This window comes from Erythranthe guttata, chromosome 11 (genome assembly GCF_056151865.1).
Source record: "Erythranthe guttata isolate IM_541 chromosome 11, IM_541, whole genome shotgun sequence".
NCBI classification, from domain to species: domain Eukaryota; kingdom Viridiplantae; phylum Streptophyta; class Magnoliopsida; order Lamiales; family Phrymaceae; genus Erythranthe; species Erythranthe guttata.
The window spans coordinates 6,277,441-6,292,316 of NC_142543.1; the positions used below are offsets into that span (position 1 = coordinate 6,277,441).

General features: G+C 34.6%; 1 protein-coding gene across 1 annotated transcript; it reads right to left on the reverse strand.

The window, feature by feature from the left end:
* Positions 1-9,181: 9,181 nt before the first annotated feature.
* Positions 9,182-13,041, reverse strand: LOC105961509 (uncharacterized). Its single transcript, XM_088825850.1, has 3 exons — positions 12,710-13,041; positions 10,361-11,699; positions 9,182-9,334 (listed from the first exon to the last, which is right to left on the reverse strand). The coding sequence occupies exons 1-3, from the start codon at positions 13,039-13,041 to the stop codon at positions 9,182-9,184; spliced, it is 1,824 nt and encodes a 607-aa protein (XP_088681976.1).
* Positions 13,042-14,876: the final 1,835 nt, after the last annotated feature.

The window sequence follows — 14,876 nt, forward strand, 5'->3', positions numbered from 1 at the left end:
TTGTCAAAAAATCAAACAAAATTAAAAAAATAACAAAACAAAAAAAAAATAATATTGTCGTTGACTCTAATTATATTGTCAACGACAGTACAATTACATAAATGTATTGTCTAACGGCAGTACAATTACGTTAATGTACTGTCAGTGACAGTATAATTACGTTAATTTACTTTCAATGACAGTATAATTACTGTTAATGACAACACAATTACGGTCAACGTTTAGCGACGGGCGTAAAAAAATTAAAAAAAAAACCACTAAAAAAAGTCAACGTCAGAGAGCGGTGGCGAAAAAAACAGACCAGAAAAAAAAATCGAAAAGTCAACGCCAAAGACCGGCGGCAAAAATATATTTTTTGAAAAAAAAAGTTAAAATTGGATTTTTGTGGTCAAAATTGATTAAATTCGGGTTACAATTAAGAATTGAGTGTAAAGAGTTGGGGGTAATTTTATTATATACATGAATTTTTCCTTTTTTTATAATAAATATTAACGGGATGAACTTATTGACGAAAGAAATATACTCATAAGCCTAGAATAATAAAGATGGTTAGTTAGGGACTTATGCAAAAAACACAAAAACCCTTACAAAAAGAAATCCATATATTTCGACCTAATCTTATAGTCAAAACATGCATGTTAATTACCTTCCATTTATTTATTTTAGTAATTTAAGATGTGACTATTAACGTTTCAAACATTAGTTTGTGGCGTGGTTGGAAGGATGTGATGAAATTAGATGGAACGAATCAAAAGTAACAATTTTTCTAATATTTTAAAAGTAAAAAAGTAAAATGTTAGTTTCAATTCCAATCCAAACGGGGGGAGAATAGTTTATCTGAAAATTTAAAATTTTCATATAAAAATCGACGTAATCCAAAAATTATATTTAATTATTCACCGATAGATAAAATACATATTAATATTAATAAACAGTATTATTTTTTGGGAAAAATGGTGGAATGTTTAGTATTATTTGCAGATCCAAAATCGAATCGGAAATCAAAATCTCAAATACGCGTTCAATTTAGGGGTGTAAATAAGACGAGCCGGCTCGCGAGCTTCTGGAGCTTGCTCGAAAAAAGCTCGTACTCGAGCTCAAGCTCGAGCTCACGAGCCCGAGCTTTTCGACGAGTAGAGCTTGAGCTTCATTTCAATTGTTCGACAGCTCGCGAGCCGGTTCGCGAGCTTTACCTTTTTTCTATATTTTTTAATACATATTAATAATATATAATAATGGATATTATTAATAATAAATAAAAAAGAATAATATTACTTTTCTAATTCAAAAAATAAATTTGATGGATGGGTTTTTTGTTGTGCCGAGCTCGAACTCGGGCTCGTTTCGTATACAAGCTCGAGCTCCTTAGAAACACAACGAGCTCGAGCTCGAGCTGAAAATTATAGGTTCCTCGAGCTCGAGCTCGAGCCTTGTAAAGTTGTGGCGAGCTCGAGCTCGAGCTCACGAAATAAGACGAGTTCGGCTCGAGCTCGACTCGTTTACACCCCTAGTCCAATTCAAATCCAAACGATTCAAAACCTAGAAATCAAAATTTAAAAAAATTCAAAAAGTAGTTTTTATTCAAAAAAGAAATCAATTAAAAAAAGTTCCATTTCAATTTAGACATAATTGAAAGTCAATGGCGACTAGAGGCAACAATAAATAGCAATAAAAATTAGAGCCATGAATGGAACCTTATCCTATGCTTACCAACTTCTTTTTAACCACTTCCTCCTTGTTTGCCATCTTTAAATACCTTATTAAAAGAATCATTAGCCACATAATCTTTTTGCTTAATGCCAATAAATGGTCCCCAAAATAAAGTAAGGGCCACCTTTGATTGTCTGGACAAACTGCCCATTCAACAAGTAATTAATTTCCAAAATGCCCTTGACCCCAAAGGAAAGACGGCATTACTACTTAGTAAAATGGGAGGTTTCAAACTTCAAAGGAATGGGTCTTCTGAAGCACACGTTTTGTTATTAAGGGTAGGGGTTGGTACAATGTCATATTCTCCTTGTGATATTGTGGGGACCAAACTACCATATGAAAATTCCCAACTTTTGTACACCACCAACTTAGATTTATTATTCCATCTTTCATCTTTCACCAAATCGTGATTTAATTATATACGTGTACGTTTAATACGTATATTTAAGCGCACCGCACCATTGTGTGTAGATCTGTAGTAAAAAAATATACGGCATATTTACAAAAAGACACTTATAATAAAGAGTATAACCACAAGCTATTCCGAGGAATGACCACAAAGATGTTCGTCGCCTTGAGAGTTGAGCCCTCAATTTTTTATAAACTTTAGAGGCTCGAGTTAAAAAGTACCCTTTATACATTCATATTTATTTAGTTAGGACCCCTTATTATTGAATTAAAACTTAAAAATCAATAATTTCCTTATTAAAAAAAATATTTAAGACAAAATTTTCAAATCCAATCAATATTTTACTCTAAGAATTTCCTATTACATTTTTTCTTACTTTTTATTTTGTTCTGTTCCTTATGGAAGCTAATTTTGATGGTCTTACTCTTAAGTCAATGTTCCCGAGAGGAAGGGAAGCTGCATTAAAAATGTGAAATCATTGCTACAACAAACTAAAGAAGTGAGGAATGTTTTATTTGAGTTGACACACAATGATGAAGATGTGACAATAACTAGTGAGCTTGAATGTTTTATAATAAACAAACTCAAAAGCTTTGAGTTTTGATAAGTTTGGTTGTCCATGTTAGTATTTTATGTCAACAATGTTAGGAGACACATTATTATAAAAACAAGCACACGAATGAAGTTTTGGAACAATTGAAAAAACTTATATATTTGAAGAGTACAAATAAATAGATTTTTCTTAGGAAATAAAATACTTTATTAAGCCAGAACTGTAATATTAGAGGTGATGACAAATAAATAAAAATGTAATGAAACTGAATCCATCGCCATAAAGATAATTTGATTAGAATGAGAATGAATACAAATCCCAATAAGAAGAAGAAATTTTAAATATTGAATTTGTCATGTTTGTTATCAATCGGGCTCTTATTTAACGTCGGACTCTTATAAATCTGCCAAGCTCCATAAAGCCTAAATTTGTATAAGTTCCCCTTAAGCAGTATTGATTACTGCTAAGGAGAATATATACACTCAAGTAAAACAGAAAGATAGAAATAAAGGTGAATATAATTGAAAGATAAATATATTAACAATATCAGCTCAGTCTTCCAATTTTCACACCAGAGATTCACACTTTCCACAATACACCACCAGAGTACCACAAGAAGAACATATCTTCTTTCTCTCTCAACACAAACCCTAGTTTCACCCAGAATACCACAAAGGAAAGAACAGATCAAGCACTCAAGCTTACCCACTCACCAAAACCCCAATTTTAGAACTCATAAATTGAAAAACTGAGAGATTTAGGTCGAGTCTAGGGTTTTATCTGTGTCTTATCCTCTTCCAACCTCCATGCCAGTATTTATAGAGACAGAAGTCAAATAGAGCCGGTGAAGGCTGTACTGGAGAGTCAAAGTCAGCCATGTACCGTGCTCTTTGACCTCCAGCCATGACAGAGTCAATGCAGTACAAGGGAGGAAGAAGACAGAAGCAGAAGCGGCGGAGAAGGAGTAAAAGCTAGAGTTTCAGAATAAGGGTGAAGAAGAGAGAGAAGAGAGTATTTAAGTGAGGGAATAAACGGTCCAGATTCAGCCAGAAATCCAACGGATGGATTTGGCTCATATATAGATTTGGGCTCACTTATTCACTCTTGGGCTTAACTCAATGGTGGTGTATAAAAAATGGAGCAAATTGGGCTTTCTGGCCCAAAACACATTTGGGCAAAAAACCAACAGTAAAGATATATTTGAAGATTTTTAAAGTGTGAAGCACAATTTGGATTTTATTAGATCTAAAAAAGTTAAAGTTGGTAGATGGTGAAGGTTTTGAAGGCTTGTGTTAAGCTCAAATATTTTTTTTCTTTCTAAAACATGATATATAATCTATTAGGGGCAAATACTGATAAATTCCTAAACTCAAACATAAAGTGCGGGTCAGTCCCCAACAACATTTTATAAGCATGTTGGACCCTAAATCAAATATAAATATGCACTTAACTCTCTAACTGGTGTGCAAAGTCCGAAAAACCCTTTACTTTATTTTTAAATCACCTGCGAATTCTGACAAACCTTTTCACCTACTTTTTCACGCGCCGGTTGAGAGACACGCTCTAGACCTTTTTAACTATCCGTTGTCATTCAATTTTTGAACCATTTTCTAAGCGGTTTCTAAGCAGTTTTTCTTCGTGCAAGCGATTCTTCAGGTTTTTCGGTTTTTGTTTGCTTGTATAAATAACCACAACAAGGCAGAAAGTAGACAACAAAGGAAAGTAAAGTAATAATTTTCGAAGTAGAAGAATGGTGCGGGCAAAGAAGGGGAAGGAGAAGCAAGGATTCAGGAATCGATTATGAAATTTGTTGTTTTTTTTTTCTTAGGTTAGCAAAAAACAAACTGCATGTTCTCATATTGAATGATTTTGAACATTTCCAGTAGTGGGTAGTATCCAAAGGCGAGATTGGGGTTTTCTCAAGTAAAAAAGTCGAACAACTGGTTCCAATAAATGTTGTTTTCTTGTTTATGTTTGCAAAAGTTGTTCATTTGCTGTTGAATTGCATGATTTTGAACACTTTCACTCTTGGGTATCATTCGCCTGACACATTAGTATTTCCCCAAATCATTTTTGATCATAACAAGGGTTTGATTTTGGGCATTAGATGTGTTTAAATAATATAAGTCTTACTACACAACGGTAGTGCTATTGTAGTTAGAAGGTATCAAAACAAGGTAATGGCATTTCTTCTGATGTAATTAAATAGTATATGTAGTATTTCCTAGTAGTATAGGTAATGTAGGTGTATGGTATTTATACAACATAGTGAATGTATAATTACAATAACTACATAGTACCATTATTATTTTACAATTGTATTTTTTCTGATTATTGTTTTTTCTTTATAATCGTAATACACTTGCAGTTGATGATGCCCAACAAGCTTGCAGGTGCTCTCCTAGCGCCTTCAAAGAACAAATGGACATAATTAAACCAATGATGACGGCCAGACATTTTGCTGCCTTGGAGGAAAATCCTTTCGGGCATTTCTTAAACATGCCTAAGATATACCATATTTTCTTAAATGTGTCTAATCTGTTGAAGAAGACATACAACGTGGAGGAACGTACGTTCTGGTTTGGAGGTAAAACTATCCCCGTCGTATTTGATCCTAGGGAGTTCTGCATCATGATGGGATTACAGTTTAAGGGGGTGCCCATCGATAAAAGCCTGGAAATAGAAACTCCTTTCACTAGACGTGTTTTTTGGGGTAAATTGACCCAAGTAAAGCGTCATCAAATTGCTGAAAAATTGGAGGAGTATGCTGTTAAAACCGACCAACAATCCACTGAGGATTTTAGTAGGTTATACATTATTTGCGCTTGCAATACTTTCTTATTGCCAAAGGGAAAATTTCAACTGTCGGGGTACGTTTATCCACATGTTGACAAATGGAGCGCGTAGGAGATTTTGCGTGGGGAAAGTTGGTGTATGATGTGCTCATTGAAAATATTGAGGCACACTTAGCTGGGGCAGGAGGGTATTTTGATGGTTGCACCATTGGATTGTTGGCATGGGTGAGTGAAAGGATCAGTTCTCTGGGGTACGCAATAAGCGTTTTCGAATACCCAAGATTTTTTCGATGGTCTGACTCCAAAATACCAACCGATGAAGGTCAGGCTAAACATCTTTTTAGGGAACTCACACCAGACAAGGTAACAATTTGATTTATATATTTTCATTGTGTTACTTGCTTACCTAATAAACATGTTTATATGTTTATTAGGTTATATCATTCTCCGTGCACAAAGAAGATAAAAAGTTTCTGGTTTCACATGTGGAAGAACTATCTGGTCCTATTGCTGCAGCTTTGGAGGTCGGTGGAAAAGTGGAAGTCAGGCGTGTAAGTAAAGAGTACTATTAATGAGATGGACATGTCCCATTTGTAAACCAACGTGATGTTGTTGTATTACACTAATCATTGTTTATTTTATGTGAACTGCAGCAGCATTCTGGAAATGCACAACAAGTGAAGGGGAAGAATGTGAGATTGGAAGAGACAAAAGGGAAGAACAAGAAAAGAAAAACTTTTATTTTTGAAGAGGAAAAAGAAATAGAAGAGCAAGATGAAGGGAAAAAAGAAGTGGAAAAGGAAGATAAATTTTTTAATGCTGTTGAAGAACTTGGAGATGGGGAAAAAAAGAGCAAGAAGGAGAACAAGAAGAAGAAGAAGATAAAGTAGAAGAAACCTTGGAAGAAGTGCTGAACATGGAGAGGGAAAGAAGGTTGAAGGCAAGAGAAGACAATCGAGGAAGAACGCAGCGTAGTCTCTTCTAAACTGCCCACAACAGTAATTATGATTATAATTTAATAATAACTATCATTATTATTATTACTATTATCACTAATGATTACTTTGGATATAGGTTGTCGTAGATAATTCTACGTACCGGGGGAGAACAGACTATGTATGTCGAGATGTACTAACTGATGTAGAGAGGGCAGTACTGGATGGGTACTTGGTTGATGTTGATTTGAGGTAAAATCACTAACTTACTGAACATATGGTATATAATTACTTCTTATGTAGTATCGGTGTACTAAACAAATAGTGCATGTTTATTTCTATTGTAGTGCAATTGTGATCGAAAGAGGCCCAAATGTATAGACTGGAAAGCATATGTGCGATCTTTTGTTTGATCAGCATCTGAGTGGGGAACATATCGACATATACATGAGTCTGTTAAATTCTAAAGCGATCATGGATGAGCATGGGCATGAGATTGATTATCTCAAGACCCCTGCCCAGGTATAACCTGGTTTAACAAATATGTTGCATTCTGTTTGGGTTTATCTTATATATTTTTTTATTATGTTTCCTAGCATGAGATACTGGCACGAGATCGAATGGAATTCAAAAAGATGGGTGATACAGAGTTGGGTACGTTTTTCAAGAGCTAGCTTAACATATTTTGGATCTACCGCAGTTGAGAAGCTTGGAATAGCACGTCTCTACACCAAAAAAAATATGTTTTGATACCTATAAATCCTAAAAATCCACTGGTTCTTGCTTGTATTGGACCCTAACGAAAAAGTTTTTCGGCATTGGAACTCCCTAGCCCATTCTCCGACGAGCCCATGAATTGCAAATTATATCGTAAGTCCTCAAATCGATGATTACTTCTATAATTTATATATTGGGGAATGTGGTATATGTTTTATTAATCCATAGTTTGGGTATTGTGATTGAACGGTGCTGTAATATGGTAATGAGAATACATGTATACTAATATAATAGTATATTTTTGTAGGCGAGTTATTATAGCAGGGTGATTGAAAATAAAACCGCGTTGGAGATACCTTCACGTGTCGAATGGGTAGAAGGATGCAGACAACAAGATGGGAATGATGATTGCGGGATTTTTGTCTGCATGTGGGCATATTGCCATGCTAGAGATGATGCTGAGACTTTGGAAAAGGCGAAAACTTGCTTGATCAAAAAAATCCGTCCAAAACTAGCACTTGTCTTCTTAAAGCACCAGGGAGTGGATAGAGAGCGAGTAGATGCTGATGCTTTGAACATATTTTGAACGATTTTTAAAATTATTTTTGATTATTTTTTAACAATCTGTTTTATGGGTGTTTTTGAGTTGTGATTGTCATGAAAAATCTGCTTTTGACTGTCTTTGCATGAACAAGTACTTTTAGTTTAGTGTTTTTGTGCGATGATGGTATTTAACTTGTACCCTTTTGTGGTGTTGTGACACCTATTTTGAATAGTTTAAGTTTTTTGTACATTGGTTTTTAATACTCTGATAGTTTCTTGTCGATGCGTATAACCTATCCCGTCTATACCATTTGCCGAAAATGAGGAATACCATAATGTTGATGACTTGAATTGCTCGAATTGTTTTTGCACATTTGTGATCCATAAGTATGGGAAAGACATATAATAGGTTTTAAATTAAGGTTGTAAGGTTTTTTCAGGTTAGTTTTGACTTTGGGGTTCAAAATGGAACAAATGTATCGAATTCCTTACAAGATACATTACTAATGTACAAGGCTTCTATGTATAAGTGATTGTTTTCATCACAAGTGACCATATTCAACACCTATAAACTCCCAAGTTATCTCAATTCTTGTAAATGAGTCACAAAATGAATAAATGATGGATGAGATGGTTTTCTATGGTCGTATTGACCCCAAATGATACTATAACAAGGGTACCATTAGTATAGTACATAAGGACTATATCGTTGGCACACGGATACTAAACAACCGTTCCGTCCATCCATATACACGCCACCAAATATACTAGTCGTTACACCAACCAATACCATAATGTTGATTACTTGAATTGCTCGATTGTTTTTATACATTTGTGATCCATAAGTGTGGGAAAGACATATAATAGGTTTTAAATTAAGGTTGTAAGGTTTTTTCAGGTTAGTTTTGACTTTGGGGTCCAAAAAGGGACAAATGTATCAAACTCCTTACAAGATACACTACTAATCTACAACGCTTCTATGTATAAGTGGTTGTTTTCATCACAAGTGACCATATTCAACACCTATCAACTCCCAAGTTGTCTCAATTCTTGTAAATGAGTCACAAAATGAATAAATGATGGATGAGATGGTTTTCTATGGTCGTATTGACTCAAATGATACTATAACAAGGGTACCATTAATAAAGTACATAAGGACTATATTGTGGGAACTATAATACGTAGATATTGTACGATCTATGTGTGAGTTGTGCACGTGATATATAGAACTGTAAAACAACAATAACTATAACTATATTGTATGAGTACATTTCTTACGAACAACAATAATTGATTCATCGATAGAGTTAATTTATTAAGATGTACCCAAAGTACTTACACATTCACATTACAATACGATTTAACAAGCTACAATACACGACACTAACTTCTAACTCGTACTATTATGGTGATTAGTTAAGAAACATTACATAGGTTTGACAAATCATGTAAACTGCAAATATTACTAGGTTTAACACTATCAAACTTTGAATTACTCCAGCTTCATCATTGGAATTCTTCACTTTACTTTCGCGATGAACTTGGTTCGTCGATCCACTCGTAGCTTCACTTTCTTCATATCGAGAATAGTTGTGGGAGAAAGTTTGCCCAATTTCAAATGGCTCACACCAATGAGAATAGCCATGGTCTGGGCAACAGTAAAATAGCCTCCCTGGATTCAAACTTGTCTCCGAAACCATGATTATTGTTTTTTCCCCACAATCACGATGCTTGCAGTTATCCTTTTTATATTTTAAGCTACTCTTTTGAGAGTTGCTACTGGAAGAAGCCATGAATGAGAAGCAATGAACATAATTACGTGTTATTTATAAGTTCTGACGACAAAAATAACGGCTATATTATTGTAACGGTTATAAAATTCAAATCGATTCATTTATTATTCTTCTGTGAACTATATTATGTTGTAAGTTATACCATATGAACGTAACAACAATACTATTGTAACTAAAACAGTGCGCCCTATTGTAACTAAAATAGTCATATCATGGTACATAATACAAATAGATAAAACATAGTGCAAATGGATAAATAGTACAAAGTACATGTCAACAAAGTTCAAACAACATAAAAAGAAAGTAGAAACAGCCACGTTTGATTCATTGCAATCCTTGTGGGGGAGATGGGCAACCACATGTGCTCTCCTCCACCTTGTCATCACTGATTGTTGCTACGGGACTGGTTGTTTGCACGTACGGCGATTATGTCCAGGTTTACCACACCGTGCACACTTCGTAACACGGGTTTCGACTTGCGATGGAATTCTTTTCGTCCTTCTACGGCCTGGTTGAGCTTTCGATCCAGGTGCATTAATAAATACATCTTCCGGACCATGATTTGTTTGTGCATTGTACAAATCAAATTCCTCATCAAATGAATGAATTGGGTTAATTGTGTACTTATATACTTCTTTGTACAAATCAACCCGGAAGCAAGGATCAACAAATTCAAATACCGAGTATCCTTTCGACTCAATACATGCACATGCACGTTTGCACGGAAGTTTATCCAACTGCCAAGATTTGCATGTACAGGTCCTAGTCTCTAAATCAACATCATACGACTTATCCTTTCCATACATCTCATAATGCGTACAACTGGATCTGGTATATTTTAATAAACGAGAGGCCATATAGTTGATTAATAATCTATTTTCAACTCTTGGACACACTGTACCAACCATGACTAAAGAATATTCCCATCGATTACCTATCATATTCATTATTTTGATTCGTATTGTATCAGTCATGGATGGAACTGGCAAAGATCGTTCATCTTTAACCCAACCATTCCAGCATTGAACTTGGTTACTGTTCATTATTCCCAATCTATCTCCAGAAAAGTATGCATTGGCCCAACGATTGGGATCCGAGTCTCGGATAAATGATTCCGCACGAGGCATTGATTGAACTATAAGAGAAATATGTTCCTCAAACTCTTGCCGAGTAGGAGCAATTGCAGCCTTATGTAGAATACTCACCCAATATGCTTTGTTGTGCAATGGATACGATCTTCGAACCTTTGTTATAAAGTTATCCTCCAAATGTCGCAAACAATAAGCATGGTTGCTACCAGGAAATACCAGTGAAATAGCTTTAATAAGCCCCGAATGACGATCAGAGAAAATTGTGTAATTTTTCAATAAACCCCCATTGTGATAAACAAGAATCTCTTTCAACTTATTACAAAACCACTCCCAATTTCTATCATTCTCGGCATCAACAATTGCATAGGCCAATGTGTATAACTCATCTTTTGGATCTTTGGACACAGCAGAAAGTAAGCAACCTTTGTACTTATTTTTAATATGAGTCTTATCCAAACATACCATTTGCCTACACCCACGGTGGAAACCCAAAATAGAATTTCCAAAACTAATAAAGATCCGAAGAAACTTTTGAGTTTGAGGGTCAATCTCATAATCGACATAACTACCAGGGTTATTCAGTTTTAATGCACGACAATAACGTCTCAGTTTATCATAACAACTCGACTCATCCCCATGAATGTCATACATTGGTTTTTTCTTACCTCTCCACGCCGTATAGTACTCAAGCTCCACACCGTACTTTCTTTGGACCTCATTCAAAATAGCAATTGGTTTATAACCTGGCTCATCTCTCAATTTTTGTTTCATATGTTGCGAAATCCACGTAGCATCGGCTTTGGGATGACCCCTTGTACGAAGAGTAGCATCACCACAACTGTGCTCAAGAATACATTTGCGAATGCCGAATAACTTGTCTGATTTATGAACTGATGCATAAACCCTCCATTTGCAATTTTCAATGATGCATATGGCTATGATCTTTTGTTGATCATTTTTCTTGCACTTAAAGGTTCGATTGTTAGCAATGCAGTAAATTTTTAGCATAAACCTAAAATCATTAGCATCTTTGAAAATTTGATTCTCCCCACGCATGCAATGTCTCCATGCATCAATTGAATCTCCAAGCGGATTGTACTCAATTTGCAACGGACTGTTGGAATTAACAAACGGCTTAATTCCGCTTTGCACCCTTGAAATATACCATTTTGGCACTTTGCACCCTCGAAAAATAATAATAGCACTTTGCACCCTCAAAACATAATAAATCATTCACAATGCACCCTCAATTGAATAATAAAGGCAATTTCATTTTTCATTGGTGTTTTTATTTTCCGGGTACAAAATAAAAAAAAAATTGTTATTTTCTTGAACTTCAAACTTAATTTCGAGCGGACAAAGTGCGAAAAAATAAAAATTACACTGGATTATTAAAAAAAACTACATTTTCTTACAAAAGAAAAATAAAAAATAAGCTTTTATCACTAAATTATTCGATTAATGGATCTTTTATGTAACTGTTTAAAAATATTAGGTGAAAATATTTAGAAGGAAATATGATTTTCAGATAACTTGATAACGGAATAGCTTAATGATTTTTTTTCGTAAAATATTTTATTTTGATAAAAAAATATAATTTTTAAATATGTTGATGAAATGTATTTTTATTCTTAAACTTTATAGTTTCAAAATGATTGATGAATAAAACAAATATTTGACATTTGGCGTTCTAAAAAAATATCACTAAAAATATTAAATTTATATTTTTTAGCTTTAAATATTCATTTGGGGTGCATTATGCATGATTTATTGTATTTCGAGGGTGTAAAGTGCTACTAATTTATTTCGAGGGTGCAAAGTGCCAAAATGGTATATTTCAAGGGTGGAAAGTGGAATTAAGCCATTAACAAACTCACTGGAAAATGCAAAAACAATGAAACAAATTGGATTATTACCGTGGACTACAAATAAATTTTAACAATTGAAATAAGTACTTTTAGTGGAATGCTTGCATACGAGAAATCCATTTCTAAGATACTAGACATACAATCATTCCATACTATCAGTAGCCTTATATGATACTACTAGCGTAGTTGTTCTACACTATCACTATATTAACACGACACTATGTAGTATTATATTCTATGCTATGATCACATAAACAAATTGAAAAAATGCATGCAAAACAGAATGGGTGCATACCCGTGGTTGGGGGCCCTCCTTCTACGCCCATCAAGTTCATTAGTGCGGCTCACCACAATGTCGACCACACTAATGTGCATTACCAAATGCAATGTAACCATATTCACCACGTCTTCGTCAGAAGTCAGTGTGACAAACATTCTTTCACGAGGATCCAAGTATTGGAGCACCAATTTGTTGGGATGTATATCGTTCCACTTCATTAAGATAGATTCATAGATCTCGTTTAAAGTCGAATCATTCTTAAGGGAAATGATGTGCAGATAATCACTGTACCGACAACTTCCATGAATACCAGTGGCGAAGGGGTTTGATTCACCATTTGCTGCCATTGTGGGAAATTTTAGTTTTTTTTCGCGGTCGGGAAACAAAAAGTAGTAACAAAGAATATGAGGAAAATGAGAGGAGAGAGAAACAAAAGAGAAAAAATGGAAGAAAAAGGAGAGAGGAGAGAGAAGAGAGAAAGAGAAGAAAATAAAGGGAAGAAAGAGGAGAGAGAGTGTATAAAGTGAAAAAAAGTGGGGTTGGGGACTGAACTGCATATTTGTGTTTGCTTTAGGGACTGACCCTCTTGTGAAACATTGCTGGGGACTGACCCGTATGTTTTGTTTTGAGTTGGGATTTATCTGTACTTGCCCCAATCTATTATCTACATGTACTACTTATTTTATAAATTAAAACTACTAAGCTAAGTTTTGGAGGAACAAGCCGAAACGATAATCGGAAGTAGTGAATTACTTAAAAGCGATGGATGATAGTTTTCCGAATGCATGAGCTTCTTAAAAAACACTATTGACTATATCAATTATTGTCATTGCTAATAATAAAGTGTTTTTGGCCAAATATAAAAATAAAAATAAAATAAAACCAGTTTCGAAAAGTTGAAATTAGTTAAATCTTACATACAGTCAACCATGTGGCAAAAATATTAACCGATTATCTATGTTATCCATAGAAAAGAAATTGTCAGAAAAACTTGATCTCACTATTTTGATTTAGTAATTTTGTAGGTCATAAACTGGGAAGATTTTTTTTTTTTGGATGAAAATGTCAATTTTATTAAGCAATATACGCCAATGCAAGAGGTATGGAAGAATCCTCCATATTCGCGAACTCTTGAGAGTTCGCAAGAGCATAAGCAATTATTACAAGGCCACTTACAAAAATATATATATATATATATATATATATTTTTGCCAAAAAAAGATTTTTATTCAATACACAAAAAGGTAAAAGGGGGCTCGTTAAAAACTTTATAGGCCTAACACAAGGAAAAAATGCCCCCATACAGAAGAATAAAAATCTAGTTCTAAAGTTGACAAAACAACTGTTACACGAAGCCTCAAAACAAGAGGGAAAAAACAACGAAATGCAAAATAAACTATCTAGCTAAGACTTAGTGACAACCATTATGAGAGCGACGATACTGGAATGCACACCCTATCATGAACAATGAGTGTTTGGATATGTCTTGGAACTCCATGGATTGAATTGTAATACAAACGTTGGTTGTGGTAATGTGCTTACCGGGCCATAGCATCGACCATATTTTGTTCTCGGAAGATCTAAGAGACTCCACCAACATTCATGTTTTTTTTTTTCCCTAAGAAGATAAAACATTTTCTAGTTCAAAGCCTTGCATCATTCCAATAGCTAAATTGTCATCTCTGAACGAATCTGTTTTGAAAATCACATTGGTAGTTCTCAGATGACAACAAATCGACATTGCATCACAAATAGCCTCCCACCCAGCACTTATAAAATCTAAACGATCACATTTGGCCCAAAAATATAATTATAGAATGGGCATTAGCATCTCTAAGTATACCTCTCCCCTCCGTATTATTATGCTTTTTGGATCCATCACATATATTTCAAAAGGTCTTCATCCGGTTTATTCCAACCTACCCACATTCCACGTTTGACTATAGGAGACAAAATTGGAACTTGGATTTTCTCTAAATAATTCTCTCTCAAACGGATGAAGCACGTTTGGTATGATATAGATTACTCAAGATGTGAACGTAATGGGGGTCCTTATGAATAATAGAGTCTGCAGTCATGGAAATATCTTTAAAGGATGTTTTACACCAAATTTTTCAAATCTCCCAATGAGAATAGAATAAGATGCCTAAAGTACATATCCCAAGTTGAGATCTATGAATAA